We start from the raw sequence: 25236 nt of genomic DNA, 5'->3' as shown, positions 1-25236 counted from the left end.
ACTTTTTAATTTCAGTAGTAATTGAATCCCATTCACATTTAATATACAGTACAGTAAAACCTTGATTTGCAAGCATAATTCGTTCCAGAAGCATGCTTGTAATCCAAAGTAGAGAATGACATGGGGAAAAAAAATCTGTCAAAAAACTCTTCACCTAGGGATAAGGGTCAGCTAACTCCAATATTCACTCAACACATAATCCTATATGGAAAAAGATACACACTCCGTCCGCAACACTAAAAGGCTTTCCATACATACTACTCATCCATACAGCACAAACATAAAGCAACAGGCAGATGAAAAAAGAAAAAAAGAAGTGGAGAAAAAGCTTCAGTTCTGTCCCCATCACTGGACCACTGTCCCCTTCACTGCCCCGTCCCCACCATCCCCTTCACCATCCCATCCCCATCCCTGCCATCCCCTTCACTGCCCCGTCCGCACAGCATCCACCTTTCCCTCTCGGCACCTCACTGCCCTTCAGCACTCCTCGCGTGGTCCGTGTATCTCCCTCCCTCCCCCTTACCTTCGCGACATGTTTTAAGGTATCAGTCTTGTTGAAAGCCGCTGGAGTGTTCAGGCAGTCACATGCATGTGTGGCAGAAGCTTCTCCTCTGACGCAACCGGAAGTTGCATCAGAGGAGAAGCTTCCACCCATACACATGCGACTGCACGTACGCTCTGGCGGCTTTCAACAAGACTGAAACCTTAAAACGCACCAGCGAAGGTAAGGGGGAGGGAAGGAGATAGATAGATTTGGGTGGGTACGTAGGAAGGAGGGAGGGGGCGGCACGCGCTCCCTCCCTTAACTGCGGGGACAAGGCCATTCACCACTCCATGGGGCAGTGGATGGCCTTGTCCCCGTACCTGCGGTGAGCACCTTTCCCCCCTCCACCATTTTGGTGGGTTACCAGCAGCTACTAACGGCTAGTCGTGGGTAACATCCACCGTGTCATTTTCTAATCCAAAGCACTCATATCAAAGTGAATTTCCCCATAGGAAATAATGGAAACTCAGACGATTCGTTCCACAACCCAAAAACTTTAATACAAAATAATATAGGTACTCATATTCCAAGACCTCGCTCATTTAGAACAGTCACTACACTCTTGCAGCGTCAGAGAGAGAAGAACCATTGGCTCAGTTGTGATGATGTGATGTGTGTATACTGTATGTACTTGTATTGCAAAACATTGCTTGTATATCAAGTTAAAATTTCATAAAATGTTCAAAACACTTGCAAACTAAGTTACTTTCAATCTAAGGTTTTACTGTATATTTATTATAAGGCAAAATGTCTAGCCCTAGTTCAAGATTATATTGTAATATCCACTCTTTCCTTCCACTTAGACTCTGACTTGTTGCATAATACAAGTTACAAGACCTTTATATCCATTCTACTTTATCCCAGGAAAAGTAGTTCCTCACACACAGGGTCTGGATTAACATATGTTCTGCTGAAGTTCATTATATCCTAGTCTCATATTCCACATGTGAAGTTTCAATGTGGAGGTCTTCTCTTTCCCAGTAAATTATCTTTTGGCTTTCTCCATGACAGAATGGTTTTGGGGTCTTTCCTTTTGAGCGTTTTTCTGAGAAGATAAAAAACACAATATAAATAGGTGTTTATTATTCTCACTTGCTGGAAATACAGAATTTGTTACCTAACTAATTCTGCCTTTTCTGTAGGATAGTAGACATCTGATCTATTATAGGGGTCTTTTTATTAAGGCATGCTAACCGATTTAGTGCGCGCTAAAGATTAGCACGCAATGAATGCTAAGGCATCCATTATATTCTATGGGCGCCTTAGCATTTATCATACCTCAATAAAAGGACCCCCATAGTTCACTACATTTATCTGTTAACTCATATAGACATGGAGAGGCATTTTCAATATGATGTCTAAATCCAATTTTGGACATTTTTGAAAAGCATCCAAAAATTTAGTAGAAAAAAATGGCCTATTTTAACCAGAAAACCATCCAACTTTTTGTTTTGAAAATGGCCATTTGCTAGATGTTTTTGAGCTCAGTGTCTATCTTTTAAGACCATAAAAAAGTCCAAGAGAAAAACGCACAAAAACAAGCCATTAGGTTGTATAGTGGGTGGGGGTGGAGGGCAGCATTCTTAGCAGACTAGCCACACAGACATCCCAGAAGAACAATGGGGCACCCTATTAGGCACTGCAGTGGACTTCACAAAAAAAGGTTCCAAAACTTTTGCTCATTGTATGGATTTTCTTGAGGATGCTGTATTTTTTTTTTCTGTTTGCTTGATATCTTTCAATAATAATAAAATATTGTTTCAACTTAGACAAGGTACGGTCCAACAGAAGGCTGGTGCATGGAATACACAGTAGATCAGCTGTGATATAGACCCACGGCTGGTCTGCTATGTATTTTGTGTGTTGGTGTTTTTGGACTGCACCTTGTTTATCTAAACATTCTGAATAAAATTTGGATAAAGAAGAAAAAGAAGTTTCTAAAACACATCTCACCATTATTCCCTTACAGTGTATGAGGATCCCTCCAAAACCCACCAAAAACCTACTCTACCCAACTGTATACCACAACAATAGCCCCTAAGTCTATTGTCACCTATATGTAGGAATAGTAGGTTTTTGGTGGGTTTTGGAGGGCTCAAATGTTCCACTACAAGTATACTTCTTAGAGTGAGATATGTATTTGGGTCTATAGTTCACTGCAAGACCACTAAGCTACTCTAGGGACCTGCCTGCAGATCTAATAGGACCAATTATTACATCTAAAGCTATCATACAGGTTGGTATCTACTGTTTCTTTGAGAGATAGTAGTGGGTCAGTGACCACTGGGGGAATAAGGGAAGTCATGCCTTAATCACTGCAGTGGTCATCTGCTCAGCTTGGGCACTTTTTGGCACTTACTTGTTATTAATCAGGTCTGGCCTCAAACATCCAATTTTTGCCTGGGACGTTTTCTATAATGTTCCATTATTGCAGAAAATTGTCCAGTCATAAGCCCACACCATGCCTTCAACATGCCCCCTTGAGATTTATACACATTGCTTACAAACTGCACAGAAAACTGTCTAAAATTGGGTTTTGAAAATAGCAATTTGGATTTTCTTGAGAAAATAAAGTCCATCTGCCACTTTATGCCACTTTTAGGATGTTTTTCTGTGTTGAAAATGAGCTCCATGGTGTTTATTACCAATATTAACAGATGATATAATATAAAATTGAAGCATGACTATGTATATATGGATATAACTGCACAAACTTAACTGTATCCACGAGGTGTACATAGCTAAGTGTCAGAGCCAGTGTAAGAGTGATGAGTGCCATAGGCAAAACTATCAGCCTTACCTTCTCACTCCCCACCTTCAATTAACTTTCAGGCCTCTAACTTGCAGAATTTCTATCCCAAGATTTTGATAATTGAACAAAAAATGATCATCACACACACATCTAGAGGCTGATTGAATTTCATTTTCGGTTTTGGTTATGGTGCTTTTTCTGCCTGGTTTTGGTATAGTCAAAAGGCTATGACCATGGTATCAGTTTCAGCCATAACTATGTGTTTTTGATAGAAACTGAAAACTTGTCCTTTTTATCTCCCTCCCTCCCCAACCCTTCTGAACAGGAGTTGCCTTTCCCCCTTGCTACCTTGTAGGGGCTCCCATTTGGCTTGTCTTACAATTCCTAGTATTCTAAGGGTATATGCAGGGCAAGAATGATCCCCAGTCATTCCTGCCGATGCTGGCTCTGCTCTCAAAATGGTTGCCATGACCTTTAGTAGCATACTTCTGAGATTGCTACAAGAAATCATGGCAGCCATTTTGAGAGTAGAGTTGATATGGGCAAGAGGAACTGAAGATTCTGTTTCAGTGGGGATTTCATTTGATCTAATGTACACATCTTGTCTCTTTTGATTCATTGACTGATAAGATTTTCACCCAACCAGGCTTTACACAACTCTGTGACCAACTCATTCCCTGCCAACTCATTCCCTCCTACACCCACAAAGGAGCAGTACTTTTAAAGGTCTATATAGCGCCATTCAAAATTTTTATCCTTCCTTATCCCTACTTTTCTGTGGCACTCGGATGGCTATGACCTTTGCGTGTGGACTCTCCCTGGTGAGTTTACTTTAAAAATGTACTCTCCTTTCACTGTATGAGACTTGCCACCACTATTTTCAGATCCCACTCATCTGTCTTGCACCATCATATCCAGGACAATTCTCACTGTCTAATTAGGAGGCAGGTACTACTTACTCCCTCTCCTCCTCAATGACTCCTGTTTACCAAGTCCTCTTGCTTCTATTGACCTTCCCCATCCCAAGCCACTTAACTTGCCATCACCACACCACTCACTTTTCAACTTCACTACCTCACCTTCCCTCTTCTCCCCCACCCTTTTCTCAGATCTACAGCTACTACACTTTCTTCCTTTCATTCAGATATCCCCACTCTATCTATATGCATCTCGACCACAGTGAAGCCCCCATGCTTCTCACTCGTATTCTCCTACTCTTCTCTTGCTTTCTGCTGGAGACATCAATCCTAGCCCTGGTCCTCCCAATCATCCCTCAACCTACTCATGGGGATCATACCACAATCTAACCAATCTTATTTTGTGTTCCTCTCCTCCCCTATTCCTCCCTGCCCTTCTCATGTGCCCTGTGGCATACCCGCTCTGTCTCCAACAAACTTACCTTCATCCATGACCTCTTTATCTCTAGAAAGCTCCACCTGCTAGCACTAACTGAAACCTGGATCTTCCCTGAAGACTCTGCTTCAGCTGCCGCCCTTAGTCACGGAGAGTACCTTTTCTCACACACACCTCGCCCAGATGGTCATGGAGGCGGTGTTGGACTCTTATTCTCCCCATCTTGTAAATATCAACCCACCTTCTTCTGCCTCAATTTCACTGTTCTCCTTCCTTTGAAGTTCACTCCATCCATCTATTCACTCCTCTGTCTCTTAGATTAGCAGTCGTTTACCAACCCCCTGATAAGTCCTTCTCCTTCCTCACTGACTTTGACTCCTGGCTCTCCTTTCTTCTTGAACCCTCATCTCCCTCCCTTATCCTCAGTGACTTCAACAGCCATGCCGATGACCCCTCCAATTCCTATACGTACAGGTTTCTTGCTCTAATGTCCTCATATGATCTCCAGCTGTGCTTCACCGCCTCTACTCACCAGAAAGGCCACTGACTTTCCCATTTGTTAGCCTCTGCTTGCAGTTCCTGTGGCTGGAGGGTAATAATCTCATGTAGGTTTGACAGAGGGCTGCTGACAGTATGCTCTGACAGTCCCCAGCGGGCCTCATTGGTTTACATTAACACAACATGTTTTCAGTTTTGGCTGAAACCAGCAATAAGTTTCGGTTTCCGCCACAAATGGTTGGACAGTTTCTATAACAGTTTAGGTTTTGACTGAAACTAAAAAAGCCCAGTTTCAGTTGGCCTCTACATACATTCTGTAAAAATGCAGGTTAAAGTTTATGTGCTAATGGTTCTTTGAGTTTATGTGGCTATTGTTGGTGAAAATATACCAGTTCAGTTACGGTGATTAAGGAAGTGCCTGGAGCAGCTGTGTTGGCCTTATTACCACCAAATATACCAAGATAAGTTGTTTTTTGTTTCCAATTGAGGGTTTATTGGAGTTGTTAGAACATATGTTCTATGGTTATTGGTGGAAGAGACAGTGAACATGCGATGATGGTCTCTATATACAGCTGACTCCATGATTTTTCACTAGGGTTATAGTTGTGGGTCTGAGTGTTCACTAAGCACATTCACAGTTTTGAAATGATTACTCATATATTGTGGTATTTCAAGGTGATTAATGAAAGTTGAGATATTGTTTTGCACTTCCACAATTGCTTTCTCTTGTCCCCACAAAACTACATAATCTTGCAGCACTGCATAGTCTTGCCGAATGGTTGGGCTGGGCCTGCATTAATGCATCTGTGAAGAAGTTTTGCACATGTTTTCCACTGTTAATAAGTATTGAACTGTTTTACATAAATTTGTATCTTATTATACCACTATAGATTTCATATTAAAACTAAGAGCTGTTATATGATGTAAAATAGCTTGAGTGTGTTACGAGTGCATATAACACTCACTACTGTTTGTAGTAGTGTCAACAAAGCACTTTGCCACATTGGCCTCTATATCAATTCCATAAGCAGGAGCTAAGCCAAAGCAATTTCAATAGTTTTAGGAAACTTCTGCCTATTACATGGATCAGTGCCTCAGTCTTATACTCTCAGTTTGAATGATGCCATTAGGCGTGAAGCTGAGATTACCTTTTCTAGGATACTCAGTATCCAGAGTTCTCCCAAAGAGGAACACTGTGCCAGCCATCAGAGCAGCTAATGTTAATATGACCAGAAGAATGGCCCACCAACGTGCCTAAGAGAAAAATAGCAAAACAATGATTTGCAACGAATGAGATCCTGGTAGTTCAACACATTAGTATTCCTATCCATTACATAGGAAGTGATATACTGTATATAATAGGAATGATTATAGCAAATAGCAAGTGAGTAGATATAAAGTCAGCAGGTATGTCTATCTGCAGATTTGCGCCAATTCTTAAGGGGAAAATGAATTATTTATTTGAACTTTTGGCGCACTGCCATTTAAACACAGTAGCCATCATAACAGATTTAAAAACCAGTTAATCTATATAGTATAAATAAACAAATAAATTACAATAGAGATTTCTATTCCGCCATTACCTTGCGGTTCAAGGCGGATTACAAAAGAGTTATAAATGGTGGGTTACAATGGAAGATCATTGGTGAATTCAAGGGAAGTTGAGGAGAGGAAAAGGTAGTATCTGTGGGGCGGGACGAAGGTGGGAGGAGGGAAAGTATTTGAGATGTTAAGAGTGTTACAGTGATTTCTTGAAGAGTATCGTTTTTATTTTTTTTCTGAATATCTTGTAGTTGAGGGTGGTTATCAGTAGGTTGGAGATTTGGTTATCTAGTTTTGCTGCTTGTGTTGCTAGGAGGCCGTCATACAGTTTTTTCCGTTTGACTTCTTTGATTGGAGGGTGTGTGGAAGGGGTGTGTGTTTTTCCATGTCTGGGTGACGTAGTTTGGTTGAGGCGGTTGTTTAGGTAGATTGGGCTGTCTCCGTTTAAAGATTTAAATAGCATGCAGTAGAATTTAAATAGTATTCTTTCTTGAATTGGTAGCTAGTGTGAGTTGATATATGCCTCTGTAATATGGTCTTGTTTCTTTTTAAAAAATGAACACACATCAAAATTAAGAATAGTTAGGAAAATACAGTAGTTATTTTATGCTGTGAAAATTTCTCACTATTAGATCTTATTTTGAATTCTGTTTTTAGACTCCTCATGCAGTCCTTGATTTTGGGTATTCTGGATAACTCTTATATGTTTAAATTAACGGAGGTTTGGAATGCAATTCCATCTATGATAAAAGACTTAGGGCTCCTTTTACTAAGGTGCGCTACCGGTTTTAATGCGCGCTACAGTATGCTAAACGCTAATGCCTCCATAGAGCTTGCGTTAGTATTTTTTATTTAGCACATGGTTTGCGCGCGCTAATCTTCAGCACGCACTAAAAATGCTAGCGCACCTCAGTATCTAACAACCCGTTCCACTTAACTTTCCTTACTGTTATTTTATGCCTTGTGGTTTATCTTTATTCTTTTTTCTTCTTTTATTTTATTTTTCACTAATATTATTATTAGTTTACTCCATGATTGTTAACTGAGTCGAGCTCCATTTTTAAGGAGATGATCCAGTCTATAAATTTAAGTTATAGTTTATATCATCTATTTAGCTTCACCAAAGAATAATATATCTTCAATCTGAGGAAAACTGGATCCTTTTTAAGATGGGCTGCATATGCTATAACTCATTGTACGGGTTAATACCATCCTATCTTGTGGATCATTTCAACTTTTCTAATAGAAAACCAACTTTGCGCAAACTCTCTCCATTTTCTTTTCCAACAGTAAAGGGCTGCATTTATAAGTGTTTTTTTTAAAAAATAGAATGTTAGCCTATCAAGCCACTCTCTCGGTCAAGAATTTTGGCAATTTGATGACTAAGCTTTGTTTGTACCTAACCTTTAGAAGGGCGCTGAAAACTCATCTATTTGCCAAATTTTACAGATAAGTATTTTTGTAATTTAAGTTTGTAATTCCCTGTGCATGTACAGTACTAGCATTTGTTAACTGCATAGAACTGAGAGGTTTTGCGATGTATAAATGATTTGTTATGTTCTGTTAAAATGCAAATAATTGTACTTTCCATTTCAAAGTCCCTCCAGAGATCAGCACTCTGCTTTTTCTGCAGATAGCTTTCCCCTTCAAAACAGCATGTGTGGTTTTCAAAATGCAAATCTCCTGGGAACATGACAACACCATGGAGCATGGGCACATTTTTAGCCTCCAGGACAGTGGAACATTTTGAAGAAGCCATTTTATCCAGGTAAAATGGTATTTATCTTTTGAAAATTGCTCTACCGATATACTCTGGTATGTTGGTGCATGCAAAATGTTGACAATTACCCCATAGAGTTTATAATAGGTTGTCTATGGAAAAAAGCACCTCTTCTATGCCCATTTTATAAAGACCATGATTTATTGCAAAAGAAAAGGTATGAACACACACAAAAAAACCAAAGCATCAATACAGAGGGGTCTGAATATACTTCTATTACATACTGAGCAGGGACTATCTCTTGAATGTTTAATGTACAGTACTGCATATGTCTAGTAGCGCTATAGAAACGATAGTAGTAGTAAAAATGTGAACCAATGCATCAACGTGCATAAGGACAAATTCTATAAAGGGCGCTTAAAGTTAGGCACCTAAATAAATAGGCGCTTAACTTAGGGGTCCTTTTATCAAGCTGCTGTAGGGGTTTAACGTGCGTAATACCACGCGTTAAACTGCCTGCCGCGCTAGCCACTAACACCTGCATTGAGCAGGCGATAGTTTTTTAGCCGGCCGCGGGGGATAGCGCGTGATGAAATGTCCGACACGCTAACCCCGCTAGCACGGCTTGATAAAAGGACCCCTTAGTGCCCATCTTAATTAGTAAATTGGCTTCAATTATGAGCTTTAACAAGCTCATAATTGAAATAATTAAAAATGAATTGGGCTATAGGCGCCAATCTTCTTAGGCGTAATTCTACAAAAGACAGGCGCCTATTGCATGGCGCCTAGGCATGCTCAAGGATGGAGAGTGATTTAGGTGCCGCTAGGCGTGATTCTGTATAGGACTTAGGTGCCTACAATGTAGGCCTTTAAAATCCTGGCCTACATTAGAGGCGTCTACGTTTTAAGTTTGGCGCTGCTAAGTGTGATTCTGTAATAGGCGCCTAAGAGTGATCTTTTTAGGTGCCACTTACAAAATCTGGCCAAAGTAAATATGAGCAAAGTCACTCAAAAATTCAGCAAAATTATTACAGCAATAATATTGTTGTAAATAATGGGGCTTCTTAAAATCTCAAGGTCATTACAGGCAGTCCCTGGTTTAAGAACACCCCAACTTACGTCAAATTCGTACTTATGAACCGGGGGTCCTGCCTCTCCCTTTGTCAATGCGCCCCTTCTTCCTCCCTAATTTTATTGTTAACCATTTAGATACCTGTATGATAAACGGTATATCAAAAATAAAGAAACTTGAAACTTGGACTGCCAGAGAGTACTACTCACCTTGACCCTGCTGAAAGACTTGACCGGGTTCAGATTTTCTCATTTAGTCATGTAACACTGCAATAGCTAGTGGGCCACTCACTACTATTATTACTAACAATCTCCACAGTGTCTATATAACAATACCAAACCACTATGAGCATACACTGATTCTCACAGCATGTCTTCACAGTAGGATTGCCTCTCTGTAACCATGGACATTGATACAGAAATTGATACAGACACAACACGGGTAATTCTATAAAACCGGCACTAATACATGCACATAAATGATTAGGATAATGGAGTCTATTTTCCTTTTATATAATAGGCACCTATATATAGGTGCACACTTATAGAATTACTCCTGATATCTATCCATTTTTATATCTGGCCCAGTATTTTCCCTCTCTCTCCTTTTTCTTCCAGGTGATTTGGAAACATAGCCAGAAGCTGGCATCTGAACCTTCATTCACAGCTACCTGAGGATTTCCCCTTATTTTAATAGACACTCTTCTCCACCCCCTTCCCATTCCTTATCTGGTTATTAGAGTGATGCCAGGAGCCATGTATCGGGTTCTAAATCCAGTAGTGGCCTGGGGGGAGGGGAGGGTTGCAGAAGATGTGGGGCCATGTGCAAAGCCCCATTGAGGAACTTCATTTACGAGGGGGTGCTGAGATGTTTTCAGTCCAACCAACCAACTTCCTAAATTCTAAGCATTATTTTGCCACTCTAGCTGGCAAGTGCCAATTTGCAGAAACAAAATTCTCTGTTTTGGCTGGGCTGAGAGCTTTTCAGCACCCCCTGGTACATAGGTCAGTTGCTCTGTGGTAGGGTATTAATCTGACCACCTTTAAGAATGACCATTCCTCCCTTGTCTATGAAGGGATTTTTGTAGTTTTACTGGCTTTTCTACTCTTTCTTATGTGTATGAATATGAATGTGTTGCTGCAAACTGTTTTGATTCTTTAGAACAAAGAGCTAAAAATAAACTTTGCACTTTTTTAAACTAATCATTGTGCTATTTTATGATTTTTTTTTAAATGCACATTTGTGGAAAAGTGCATATGAAAAATCAGAATCTGCTTTAATGTGCAAAGGCATCTGTGACTTTCTGCTTGCTAAGGCCAGCTTCTCTAATGCATGAAAGCTTCAAAATGTACCGAAAATAAGCGACAAAGGAAAAATCAATTTCATTCACAGACAGGCTATAATATACAGATAGGAAGAGATATATGCTAAGCATTTCTCACTTTCATCCAGGTTGATATATCCTCGAGTTCAATGAAATTCAAGATTGCATTTTTCAGCCTGGCAATTGGTCCGTCTGCATCCACAAGCTGACAGATGTGAAATTTATCACAATAGCCTTGTCTCTGTCCACATGGAGAGCCAGGAGGAAGTGGGATCTGGGTGCCATTAAAATACTCTTGCAGTGCCATGGAGGCAGTGCTGGCACATGTCTGATCGTCTCCTGTCAATACACATTAGAAAGGGACTAGTCATATCTCACACAGAGAAGGATACCATTTACATTTTCTAGCAAAACCGTATGCAGGTTGCAGCAAATTGTCAAGCTGGTTGCTACTTTCCATCAAACTACTGGACTTTATCACCTATTATCTGGAAACAGAAATTAACATCACTATGAGGGGTTGCTGAAAAGTTCTCAGCCTTACCAACAAAGTTGAGGCAATCTCCACTGAAGGCTATACATGTAGGCCCAGATGCACTTAAGCCAGCGATCGTCACTAAACTGGGCAGCCTGTTAGGATCGCTGTAGTGCCTAAGATCCTCTGCAGGCCATAATTACTTTTCAAAGTTAGACCAGGAATGCCAGACAAGGGAGTTGACAAGAAACACGCTGTCACACCCTGTACATGGCCGGGGATAGGGGGTTCAAAAAGAAGGGGGATATGCCTGGAGGGGAAGGGAAATAAATAATGGGTATGAAAACAAAGGAGAGGGAGAGAGATGGTGGACAATGGGATGGAGGGAGGGAAAAGAAATGGAGACAACTAGGACAAGGGGTGGTGTGGAGAGAGGGGGTATAGAGATACTGGATAGGAGGGTAGTTGGAAGAGAAAGGAAAAGATGGTAGTTCCTGGGGTGGTGGGAAAGGAGGGTGAGAGATGCTGGATGAAAGGGTAGTTGAGAAAAGGGGAGAGGGAGGATCTGGGGATGGTGGGATCCATTACTGAAGCTGTTCTTTCACTCTTTGGGTTGCCAGCTGTGTAAGTGAAATAAATACGCTGCCTTCCGCGGCCCAGAAGCTTTCCCTCTGCTACTACTTCCTGTCCTCGCTTAGGCACAAAGCAACAGCAGAGGGAAAATTTCCAGGCTGTGGAAGGCAGCAGGTTTACTTTACTTACACTACCAGCAGACCAACGAGTGCAAGAGTAGCTGCCTTATCGGATCCTGAGGAGGGGAGGAATGCAGTGGGATCGGTGGGGGTGGGGGTGTTGGTTGGTTGGTTATTAGAGAAATGCTGGACCTTTGAGATGGAGAGGAAAAATAAGAAAGATATGCCAGACCTCCAGGGAGGGAAGGAGAGGACAGAGATGCCAGACCATGCAGGGAGAGGGAGGAGGAGAATGGAAGGAGAGAAGAGGAGATACCAGACCACAAGAAGGGAGAAAGGGAAGGAGAGAAATGTTAGACTACTGGAGGGAGAGAAAAGGAGAGAGAGATGCTAAACCAGGGAAGAGAGGGAGGGAAGAGAGGTAGGTGAGAGGGGGAAGAGAAGGACAGAGAGATGTGAGACCACAAAGGGGGAGGAGGGAAGGGAAGAAGGTTGAGAGAGATGCTAGACTAAGGGAAGGAGAGGAGAAAGATGTCACCACCAGAGGGGGAGATAGAGGGAGGAGATACTGCACAGGGGTGGGAAGGGAAGAGAGATTCAAGAAATGCTATTTAAGAAAAGTTGAGAATAAGGAAGAAGAGAGAGGTAGGAGAAGATGCACATGGATAAAGGGGAGGAGAGGGGAAGGGCAGAAAGAGAGAGAGGAGATGGTGCATGTGGATAGATGGGATGAGAAGATATGGAATAGTAGATAGATTTGAGATGCAGAAAAATTGAAGAAAGTTGAATACGAGCAGCGATTGGCTGGCCCGGACCTTCTCTCCGACATCTGAACTGACATTGGGGGAGGTCTTCTGGGCCAGCGGCGTGCAATCGCGGCACACTGACCCTTCCCTTCCCTTCCTGGAGTTACAGCGGCGAGTGGGCGGGGAGCAGCAGCAGCGGTGGTTGGGAGCAGCGGCGGCAGCAGCAAGTATGCAGCTGCGGCTGCGGCAAGCAGGGGGCAGCATTGGTGGCGGTCAGCGGCCAGCCCGCATACCCGCAACGAGTGGTGAGAAACCCTGGGTCACTGAATCGGCTAGGCTGATTTAAAAAAAAAAACACAACAAATTGATTTGAATCGTGAATCAATTCGGATCGTGAATTGGGCAGCACTACTTTGTAGACATGCCAAGTCACACTCACAGCCACTGAAAAATAGGTAGCTTAGGACTGGGACTGGCACTTAATTTATTTATTTATTTATCCAATTTTCTACACCATTCTCCCAGGGGAGCTCAGAACAGTTTACATGAATTTATTCAAGTACTCAAGCATAATTCCCTTAATAATTCCCATAATTCCCTTTATAAAATATATACATATGTGCCTGCTCTTTGTTCCAAATACATCCACACAATTACATCTGCCTCAGAGCAAGTGCAGATGTCTGCACCTACCCTCCCTAGGGTGAATTCATGAAAGCACATAGGTGTATAACTTTTTTTTAATAATATAAGTCCAAATGACGTGCTTTGTTCTACAACTGCATTTTTGGGAATAAGTTAATGATAATGATTTTCTGTGGGTAAAGCATAGGTACAAGTACGTGTGCCAACAAGGGTAGTTCTAAAAGGTATATGCCAATTACACATGTAATTCATTAGGCTAATCATATATACAGGGCGAGACAAAAAAATAAAATAACCTCATAAAGATTTTTTGCTGTTTTCTCAACAACCACTTGGAATCTCAATGTGAAATTTTACATTTTATTTGTTGATACTATCTACATCTATGTGCAGATTGGAATGAGATTATCTTTAAACACAGCAAAGTCACAGACTTCTTAGCTTGACCACTCAGCAATTTTCACTCATTCAAAAATGTTTGAACTATAAAACTACCATTGTTTGAAGGAAAAAAAAAAGGGGTACCAGCTTACTGTTAATGATGTCACAGTGATGTAGATTTTTATAAACAATAATTTGAATTTGATAATATAATAATTTACAGATAATTTATTTAAAAACATTTAATTCTTTGTTATCATCTCACTGATTTCTACATTTTGGTTCTATTATTGAGGACTTGAGTTAAAGTTAAGCTATATTAAGTTATCTCAGACTAGTGGGTTAGTAGGATATAATTTATATTGTACTTTATTTGTTGCTTATCTTTGTCTTTCTGTACAAGTGTTAACTTGATTGTAATGGAAAATTGATAAATAAATAAATTTTTTTAAAAACACCACATTTCAGATCAGAACAGCAATCAAGGGCTGTAGATGATCTGGGGCAGCCTGCCCCAGAGACCAATCAACAAGGCTGTTAAGAACTTCCCAAAGCAACTGAAGACCTATGTTAAATCTGGGGGTGGACACTTTGGTCTGGATTCTAGTAACAGCATTCCCAAATTAAGAGGTGGTAGGCATCCTACCGCTGTCCATCTAACCAATTGGGACGCACATGTTTTTATAAAAATCAATGCAGCGAACAGAGTGTCTATGTGGAAGGCGCTGTTCGCACGCCTACAGAAGTGTCTAGGCATGCCTAAGGATGCCTGAGGCTGGCGTAGGGATGGTTTAAGCTGGAAGTGGCCTTAGGCATCCTTATGCGACCCTTGACGCTTCCGTGGGCACAAGACAGGTGCCTTAAATGTAGGCCTGTAAAAAGCTGGCCTACATTTAAGGTTTTAAAAACAACCGTGATTCTACGAACGGCATTGATGCAGAAAAATTGAAGAAAGTTGAATATGAGCAGCGATTGGCTGGCCCGGACCTTCTCTCCGATGTCAGAACTGACATTGGGGGAGGGCTTCTGGGCATGCGATCGGCGGCCATTTTTTAGGTGGCCGCCAATACTAACGCCATTTATAGAATCCGGGCCTTTGAGCCTTCACACTGACTGCAAAATTCTGACTCGTTAATAGTATCATTTGAATGACATTATTTTAGCTCAATCATTTTTAATGTACAAAAATCACTAGGTAGTAACACTAAGGGCTCCTTTTACTAAGGTGCGTTAGTGTTTTTAGCGCACGCAGGAAATTACTGCGTGCTACGGGAAAAACTAATGCCAGCTCAATGCTGGCGTTAAGGTCTAGCGCGCGGGGCAATATAGCGTACGCTATTCCGCGCGTTAAAGCCCTAACTCAGCTTAGTAAAAAGAGCCCTAAAATGTCAGTAACATCAATATAGCTTAAGAGAATTACATGTTGTTTAACAAGTTATGACATTTCATATATTGTTATTGTGAAGTTACCTCTTTCTGTATTATTGAGAATAGCTCATGCATAGTGTCCTCATTGGTAACAACACTGAATATGGACATGTTGGTGAAAATGCTGGTTTCCAATTTATTGATGCTTACTTATTTGTATTTCTAATCGATGTGAAAAATAACTCACAGAACCAACAAGCAGGGCTGAACAGGGGTTTTAGGGACCCTGGATGATTTAGCTCTATCTCTGCCCAAAGACTGAACATTGGGGAGGAGGTTCCCTCAGAGATATTGAGCAGAGTTACAGTTATTTTATTTGATATACTGCAATTTTTAACAAAAAAGTTAAATCAAAGCGGTGTACAAAAAAATAAAAACAATGCACAATAAAGACAAACAAGGAAAATGGACAAAGACAAATTAACAAAACTGGACACAATAGGCAAACAAGGGCAGGAAAGGTTTACAATATTATAGGGAAAAAACAAACAGGAAAAGAACAAGAGGAAAGTTGGTTAAAGTGATTTAAAAAAAGAATGGAATATCAGGAACTACAGTAGAGAATTAAATGGCTTAAGAAATTTTCAAATTGCAAATAATGAGTGAGAGAAGTATTGAAGGCAGAGGTGCCCGGTCTCCACCAACATGATATGTAATAGCGCAGGGAGGAAGAGATGAATCCAGTACAAGTATGCTGATTCAACACTAACTATGCAAGCCAGAGTTGCTCTTAGCCATGTCCTACAGATCTTCTGACTGAGGCCAAACATCAAAGCAGGGCTACAGCACTGGCATAGGGTCTCTGAAAGTATACGGTTTGGTTCTGATCTAGAAGCAAACTGAAACTATATTTTTAGGTTTTAGTCAAAATTTGCTGCTTGGTTTCAGCCAAAATTGAAACTGGCCTGGCCCTGCTCACCGAACGGTACCCACTGCCTCTTCCTGTAACCAGGCAGGGCATCCCTCCCTACCAAATACCAGACAAATCCTTCCCCCAGTTGCTTCTGCCTATGCAGTCTCTAATCTCAATATAGTTTCCATGACCTTCAACAGCAGTCTCAAGTGATTGCTGTTGAAGGTCTCAGCAGCCATTTTGATGGTGAAGACAGGGTCAGGAGCAACTGGGGTTCACTCCTGCCCCAGTTAGGCCATTAGACCTGCAGAGTTTAAGGCAGTCCTGAGGAGGGGGCTCATAGGTGGGAGGTGGGATCCTTCTGTTGTGGGGAGCAGGAGGAAGGCAGAGAAAGATAAAGGGATGGATATAGCTCCTCTGGATGAGAAGGAGGGACAAAACCTAAAGTTTTGGTTTCAGCCAAAAATACATCAGCATTTTTGGCTGAAACCAAAATAGGAGCAAATATGGATTTCAGGCTGGTTTTGGTGTCGAAACCAAAACTGAAATTCGGTCTACTTTTACTCTGATCAACTGATTCTCTCTTCCTCCCTCTAAGGATGATCCTACAAATAGGGCAAGGAGTTCATTTTCTATGCTGTAAATTAGTACATGTGGTAAAAATATTTTATGGTAACTGTCTTACCTGGCAGTTGACAGCACAAATTACATTTCTCACGCATTGAGCTGCTGTCACAGTCACACTGCTCCACACCATATTTGACGCAAAGCGACTGATGACAGAACTGTAGAAGAAAATAAAATCTAATGAAATCAGAGATCTGTATAATATACAAAGCTATAAAATATGTGAAGAGCTGTCTTGAAGGCTACCTGTGTAAGTAAAAGCTAATTGAATGCTAGGAATGATTAAGAAGGGATCACAAACAAATTGGAGAAGGTTGTCATGCCGCTGTACTAGGGCATAGTGCGCCCCCACTTGCGTCCTGGAGTACTGCATCCAACACTGGTCGCCGTACATGAAAAAGGAATGGTACTGCTCAAAGGGGTCCAGAGAAGAGCAACAAAAGTGGTTGGAGGACTGGAGGAGTTGCCGTACGGTAAGGGGCTGGAGAGATTGGGCCTCTTCTCCCTTGAGAAGAGGAGAATGAGAGGGGACATGATAGAAACATTCAGGATATTGAAGGGAATTGACTTAGAAGAGAGAGAGAGAGAGAGATTGTAAATCCTCTCCAAGGTGGAGAGAACAAGAGGGCACTCTCTGGAGTTAGAGGGGGATGGACTCCGTACAGACGTGGTGAAGTTCTTTTTCACACTAAATACAAAATTCCCCAGTGGAAAAGCTATATCAAATATTATAAACCAAATAATTCCCACTTATCCTAACATGTGAATGAAAGTTCTATTCTAATAACAGGAGTCGGCCTCAGTAATGGAGCCTACGCGTAGTCGAAATCAATGACTGGGGTGTTCAGCGTAGTTATTTATGCTCCTTATTCTCCAATCATTGGCCTTACTCCCATTACTTTACTTTATTCAAAAAGATTAAATCTACTGAAAATTAGTTATTTCTTATTTTAAATATAAGTTAATATTTTCTTTTTTCTTTTTTCTAGTTTTTCAACTTATTTTCATTAAAACATTCTATTTAATTCATTCATTACACTATCATTCTACTCCTTTCACTACACTATCATTCTACTTCTTTCATTACACTATTACATATTTCTCATGAAACTGCATTCTTTCCGTTGTATCTACTGGTAATTTTTTAAACTAGGCAACATTCATTATTCAAAAAGCCTACTTATCTTGAGTCAGCGCTTGTGTTTCAAAACAGCCAACGTGGCCAGCGTTTCGTGGGCACAAACTCAAACCCACTGCATCAGGGCCAAATAATTTAGGAAACAAGTCGCTGAAAGAGACACAAAAAAAGTTTATTTAGTGAACAGTACTAAAGTCTTACTTACTATTCACGATAAGCTCACTTACTTGCTGCTCAATATTCATTTGAAAGCGGTCTCAGATCAACAAAATGGCGACAGCCTCGATTTAAAAAAAGCATAAAAGCAATATTAAAAATCTGAATATGGGAGCACCATTAGCAAAACACTGTATTACAAGGAAACATGATTTCATGACATTAAAAGCTGTCATCATAGAAATTGTCAGACCCGATAATAGAGGAGGCAATTTTAGACGTATGCTAGCCCAGCATGAACAGCGTTGGATTAGTAGATTAGATACATTGTATCCCAATGGCCTGAATAAACAAATAGAATGGCAACATTTTTACTAAATGTAAGCCGTTTTTCAACCTGTGGTTTTAGACTGTTTCTTGCTTTAAAGTCTATAGTGGAGATCAAGGTATTTATCAATGAATTCCTGCACTAATGTAATCTGATACTCTGACTGACGTCAGTACACAACCAAGCTTTTTAAATCGAGGCTGTCGCCATTTTGTTGATCTGAGACCGCTTTCAAATGAATATTGAGCAGCAAGTAAGTGAGCTTATCGTGAATAGTAAGTAAGACTTTAGTACTGTTCACTAAATAAACTTTTTTTGTGTCTTTTTCAGCGACTTGTTTCCTAAATTATTTGGCCCTGATGCAGTGGGTTTGAGTTTGTGCCCACGAAACGCTGGCCACGTTGGCTGTTTTGAAACACAAGCGCTGACTCAAGATAAGTAGGCTTTTTGAATAATGAATGTTGCCTAGTTTAAAAAATTACCAGTAGATACAACGGAAAGAATGCAGTTTCATGAGAAATATGTAATAGGGTTGGTTTTGGGGGGATGGTGGTCCATTGGCATTTGGCTATGAGACTGTGTTTTTTGTACATTATGCCTCTGATATAACAGTTTCCCGATTGGAGTGGGGGGGGGGGGGGGAAGATGATAGACGGTCTGCTCCAGGGCCCATAAGAGTCCAGGGCCCTGGTGTGCTTTGATTTTGCTCCTGGACCTAGGTCTGTTAGTGTGGAATAGTTGGTTAGGTGATTTTGCATTATTATTTTTTTATTTATTCAATTTTGTCTCCCAGGAGAGCTCAGAATGGTTTACCTGAGTTTATTCAGGCACTCAAGCATTTTTCCCTGTCTGTCCCAGCAGGCTCACAATCTATCTAATGTACCTGGGGCAATGGGGGGATTAAGTGACTTGCTGTTGAAGCTGTTCCATTGTCTCTTACTCGACTTTGATATGTTTGGTTTGTTTATTATTGTCCTCAATAAAATCATTTGAACTTAAAATTTCCCACCTCGGAGCTTCTGAAAGGTAGGTGCAAGGCTCACGATGTTCGTTCTTTTCAGCATGTACATATGCTAATTTTCTCCCTGTCACCTACCTGCACTGTGCAAACTACAAAAGCAATATTAATTCACATATTTCACACAAATTTTCCAAGTGAAAGCACATGTATGGTTTCCCTTTGGAAATTCATGCAAAGTACCAGGGCCAGCAGAGCAGGATTAATTATTCAGTGGGTCCTAGGTACCCAAGTACCTGCCCTCTCCCCATCCCTGCCCACCTACGTTCCCCCTCCCGTGAAAGTGTACCTCCAGGCCCGGCTCCAGGCATCGATGTAGCACCTTCTCCTTCCTTCTTCATTATTCAGTGCAGCCAAACTCGCAGTCTTCTAAAGGCCACAGGCAATGGTTCTTACATGCTGCCTGCGGCTGACCCCAAAGCCTTTTCTCTGACACTGGGATTTTACATCAGAGGGAAGGTTTCTGGTCAGCTAAGTGGTTTAAAAGCATGCTAAGCAGTTTAAAAATACATTCAATTTTAGGAAGGTGAAAGGAAATTTCTTCTAGCTCTCTCTTGGATTCTCTTGGTAGTGAGGTTCAAATCACTTTTAAGATACTATACGGTTAGGGTTACCAGATTTTCTGTCTGGAAAATCCGGACCCCCTAGACTTGCCCTGCCCACCCCATCCCACCCATCCCTGCCCCGTCACGCCCCGGTTCCACCCCATCATGCCCCCAATCCTGTCTCAGCCCCGCCCCCTGCTGCCTGTTCTTTTCAGGCAGCACATGCGCGGATGCCCTCCTGCCTGAAGGAAAACTTTTCAAAACCCGAACAAAGTGCCAGGTTTTGAAAAGTCATCTGGACCCCTAGACATGTCCTCAAAAGGAGTAGGGTAGATATTTAGCTGGTGATTGTAAGCATTTTTTTTACCTACCACTGGCATTATTCCTGGATATTCAATGTCTGACCATGCCCAGGCACCAGTACTGAACATCCAGGTTTATGTGGCCTGCTATCTCTTATGCAGTAAAATGTGATATCTATCACTTAACCATTTAAGCGACACCACATAAAGAAAAGACTGACTTTTATGCGGTCTAATATGGCCATTTAGGTGGTTAAGTGCTGAATATTGACACTTAACTTCGTAAGTGCAAACTCCACCCCTGGACCACCCACAAAATAGCCAGCTTTCTCTTCAGCAGTTTGTGGTGATAATCAGTGACATTAACCGTTTATGATGTGGAGGAGTGATGCTGAAATGCAGTGCCAGCAGTGGGGAAGTGACGCTGATGCTGAACGGACTTTTTCGGGATTTGTCCCGTATATGGCAAGACAAATAGGGAAGGGCTAGAGTTAGCTTTGATGGCGACTCCAGCACTGGGGCAATGTGGCCGATGCCAGACGGACTTCTATGGTCTGTGTCCTGCAAATGGCAAGACAGATCAGGAGCAAGCAGGTGTATTTTATATCATTCAAGTACAGGTCTTGCTCATCACAGTTTGGTTACAGAAATTAGATAGTTAGTTCAAAGTCTAATAGATGCTGGCACTGTCATCTCGCAGCCGGGACATTGGACCATTTACTGTACTATTATCCCTTGATACTTAAATTTTGGAGATTCATATGGGATCAGGTGAACAAAATATTGGAAAATTCAGTGGCATTGACGTACGATACCATCCTATTTGGTACGTTAATGAGAGCTAAAACCCAAATATCTGCTAGGAATAACAAACTTCTCTTTATAATGACAGGGGTTGCCATACAACTTATATTGAAGAATTGGAAGAACCGGGATAGGTTAAAATACACTTTCTGGTGGGAATCTTTGTTATACTTTTAAAATGGATCGTTTGATGACTATACAGCAGGAAAGTTATATGAAATTTCTGGATGTTTGGGAACCATTGGCTAAATTTTGTAAGGAATGATAACAAACTTTACTGACCTTTAAACATACAAATCCAGGGTGGGAGGGAGGGGGAGGGGTTTGCATTGGAATTTATTGAGGATTTTTTTAGGTAGTTTCTTGTGGGTATTTATTTTCTTGATTACTAGGTGGGAGGATGGGGGAAAATAATTGCTTATTAATATCTGTAAGTTTATTGTGCTTTTCTTGTAATTATTATATGTACATGAATTATTTGCATGCATAATTGTAGTTTGAAAATTTAATAAAGATTAAAAAAAAAAAATGATGCGTATGAAGTTTAGATTCAGAGCTTAATCTTATTTTTACCCTTGCACCCTTATGTTTTATCCTGCCCCCCTCTTTTCTTTTTTAATTTAGGCAATGTAACCCCGTCCCTTTTCCCTTTTGTTTCACGTGTAGTCTTGACCTTTAAATATTTTAACCATGTACATTATACCCCTTTTTTCTTTATTTTCTTTATATAAATTGTACTTTGTAAACCGCTTAGGAAGGTCAAGCGGTATATCAAGATTTAATAAAACGTGAAACTTATTGGGGGGGAGAGGGGAGGACATCTTATGAAGGAACTTAGCAAGGAAAACAAATAATTCCTAGATGAGTATGAGATTGTTGGATGGACCATGCAGGCCTTTATCTGCCATCATTTCTTATGTTACTATGTTACTATGTTAAATGTAGATAACCCTGAACAGGAGCTGTTTCTGGCCAGTTAAATCACTTTGAATATTGACCTCGATTTACTTATTGAATCCCACTAATACTAAAGCAGATGATAATGAGCATTAAAAAACAACATAAACACTGAGGGCCAGAGTCTATAAACAGCACTGTAAGTTAGGCAGTGGTAGGCACATTATAACCGTCTAACTTAATTGCTTTAAATCGACGCAGTAATTGACATCACCAATAAAAACCAATTAAAGCTCGTTAAAAAAAAAGTAGGTGCTGGTAGACACCTACTAAGGCAGCTAGAAGGATGATAGGTTGCATAGGGAGAGGTACGGCTAGTAGAGAAAAGGAGGTATTGACGCTCCGGTATAAGACTTTGGTGAGACCTCATTTAGAATATTGTGTACAATTCTGGAGGCCGCACCTTCAAAAAGATATAAAAAGGATGGAGTCGGTCCAGAGGAAGGCTACTGAAATGGTGTGTGATCTTCGTGATAATGCGCATGGGGACAGACTTAAAGATCTCAATCTGTATACTTTGGAGGAAAGGCGGGAGAGGGGAGATATGATAGACATGTTTAAATACCTACGTAATGTATATGCGCATGAGTCGAGTCTCTTTCATTTGAAAGGAAACTCTGCAATGAGAGGGCATAGGATGAAGTTAAGAGGTGATAGGCTCCGGAGTAATCTGAGGAAATACTTTTTTACAGAAAGGGTGGTAGATGCATGGAACAGTTTCCCGGAAGAGGTGGTGGAGACAGAGACTGTGTCTGAATTCAAAAGGGCCTGGGATGGGCACATGGGATCTCTCGGAGAGAGAAAGAGATAATGGTTACTGTGGATGGGCAGACTAGACGGGCCATTTGGCCTCTATTTGCCATCCTGTTTCTATGTTTAATGGTGCTTAAGGTCGAGGTAGGAGTGGTTAGGGATGGAGATGACCTTAGGCATTGTTACGACACGGTTCTCAAAAGAATTTTGGTGTCTGCAATGTAGGCCAGTAAAATGCTGGCCTATATTGAAGATGCCTATATTTTCTGGTAGGCGCCATTAGCTACGCAATTCTTTAAACAGCGCCAAAGTCGGTGCCATTTTTGTAGACATCTGTTGATGTAGACACTGTTTATAGAATCTGGCCCCGACGGTCATATTCTATAAATAGCGCCATAAGTTAGGCAGCAATAGGCGCAGTACCTTTGCCTAACTTAATTGCTTTAATTGGTTTTAATCAGCGCGATAATGGAAAACCGATTAAAAACTCATTTTTAAAAAAAAGTATACACCTATGAAGGTAGGTGTTTTAATTGCGTCTAATGAGGCATCTAACAGCGTCTAAGGTCAAAGTAGGTATAGTTAGAGGTGGAGATGATCTTAGGTGGAGAAAAAGACAGCAAAAATTGCTCTCAAATTAAAATATCTCAAGATCCTTTATTATCATTGGTCATAAAAAAAGCTCCATTAGTGCAAACATTTAATTGCAATTTAAAAGTTATTATTTCAGATGTTAATAAATATCACATCAGTATCAGTTTGCAAAAGTTGAAACTCTTAAAACTATTGTAACGCCCTCTATCTTGGTATAACAAAAAACTGTCTTTCTAGATTACAATTGATCCAGAACACTGCTGCCAGATTGATTTTCAGGAAATATAAGTTTGATCATGTAACACCATTACTTTATAATTTACACTGGCTTCCTGTGTATTCTAGAGTCCAGTTTAACTGTGCCTGTGTTATTTTCAAAATTCTCTTTGGAATTTTCTCTCCGCTACTCCCTTTATCTTGGAATCTCTATAGATTCTCTTTCGCAAGGGGCGATCAACAATTTAAGCTATCTTGTCCAATTAGTAAAGGTATCAAAAGAATCAAAGCTTTTGATCAATCTCTGCCCTTCGTGTTCACCGAACTTTGGAACGATCTTCCACTTTCTCTACGAAGTTTTAGTTCTCTTTCATCCTTTCGTAAGTCTTTGAAAACCATTCTGTTTACCAAACACTTTGGTAATTAATTTCTTTTCCATCTCTGCTACAGTGGTATAATTTAATCACTGTTTTATATTTTTATTATCTTATCTAACCACTGTAAACCGAGTCGAGCTTTCCCAGATTGAGGACCCGGTATACAAAACTAAGCATTACATTACATTACATATTCCTTCGTGTTCAAATAAGAGTGTTCAGAAATACATAAATCGATAATAAATGTCCATTAGAAAAAGCCAAAAACTTATCTGCTACAATGTCCTTTTCAACTGCAGCCAAATCACTCCATGCTCTTAGGTATTATAACATATCAGTAGCTTAGTTATCTTTTATACTCTTTGGAATACAATATGTTTATTTATTTTTTTGTGGATATTAGTTTAAACGTCTGACTCCTGGGATTTACAGTGTTATACTACTGTACATTGTATCAACAAGTTTGTAAAATTGATGGAAGGGAATTACAACCTCCCCAACAAGAACAAAGTCCTTAGTCTAGAATAAGTCACAGAAAGATGACAGAAATGATCATGGATTAGAAGCGGAATGAATTTTGGTTTTGGTTTGAGTGCTAAAATCAGCCTGAAATCTGTAATCAGCCTTGTTTCGATTTCAGCCAAAAATGCTGGTGCATTTTCAGCTGAAATTGAAACTTTTAGTCCTTTACTCCGTGGCTTTTCGCTTCCCCTCTCCCAGAACCGAAAGAGCTCAACTTCCTCCCTCTCTTCCCCCTCAAATAGAAAGTGTCTGTCCCCCCATCCCAAACCCATTTGTAGAATCCCCCAGGCCTACCATAGAAACATAGAAAAATGAAGGCAGAAAAGGGCTACAGCCCACCAAGTCTGCCCACTCTACTGACCCACCCCATCAAGTCTGAGTGCCTTACTAGGCCTCTGTAGGGATCCCACGTAGATGTCCCATTTATTCTTAAAGTCAAGCACGCTGGACGTCATACCACTCTGGAGTTTTAGTAGCTTGGAGGTAGGATTACCAGACGTCTGGATTTTCAAGGACATGTCCAGGGGTCCAGATGGCTTTTCAAAACCCGGCACTCTGTATGAGTTTTGAAAAGCTTCCTGTCAAAATCGTGTCGGGAGGGGACATCCGTACATGTGTGGACGCAACACGGTGATGGCACGGGTGCCTGGCCATAGGTCCGGATTTTCCTTAGGAAAATCTGGTAACCTTACTTAGAGGGGCAGGCGCAGTCTCTAGTTGTTCCTACCCATGCTGTCTCTGCAGTCATAATGGATGCTGCAACTTCCAGTGTCAATCTTGCAAGATTGCCACTGGAGGTTGCAGAAGACATTTTGGGACTGGAATGGGTATGAACAGGCATGACAGGAACTAGGGGGCATGCAACAAAGCTAGT

The 25236-nt window shown here is 40.9% G+C and overlaps 1 protein-coding gene across 3 annotated transcripts in view; it reads right to left on the bottom strand.

Moving 5' to 3' along the window:
* Nucleotides 1–1163: 1163 nt before the first annotated feature.
* The window catches only part of LOC117365650 (disintegrin and metalloproteinase domain-containing protein 10-like), a 129255-nt gene continuing 105182 nt past the window's right edge, over nt 1164–25236 (bottom strand). For all 3 annotated transcript variants that reach the window (XM_033956263.1, XM_033956264.1, XM_033956265.1), the window contains 4 exons: nt 16711–16810; nt 10924–11144; nt 6296–6401; nt 1164–1589 (listed from right to left, as the gene is read on the bottom strand). In XM_033956263.1, the coding sequence (XP_033812154.1) occupies nt 1465–1589; nt 6296–6401; nt 10924–11144; nt 16711–16810 (552 nt within the window). In that variant the 3' untranslated portion in view covers nt 1164–1464. The remainder of the gene's footprint in view (nt 1590–6295; nt 6402–10923; nt 11145–16710; nt 16811–25236) is intronic.

The sequence above is a fragment of the Geotrypetes seraphini genome, chromosome 8, assembly GCF_902459505.1.
Source record: "Geotrypetes seraphini chromosome 8, aGeoSer1.1, whole genome shotgun sequence".
NCBI lineage: Eukaryota > Metazoa > Chordata > Amphibia > Gymnophiona > Dermophiidae > Geotrypetes > Geotrypetes seraphini.
This window is presented reverse-complemented; position numbering and strand designations above follow the sequence as displayed.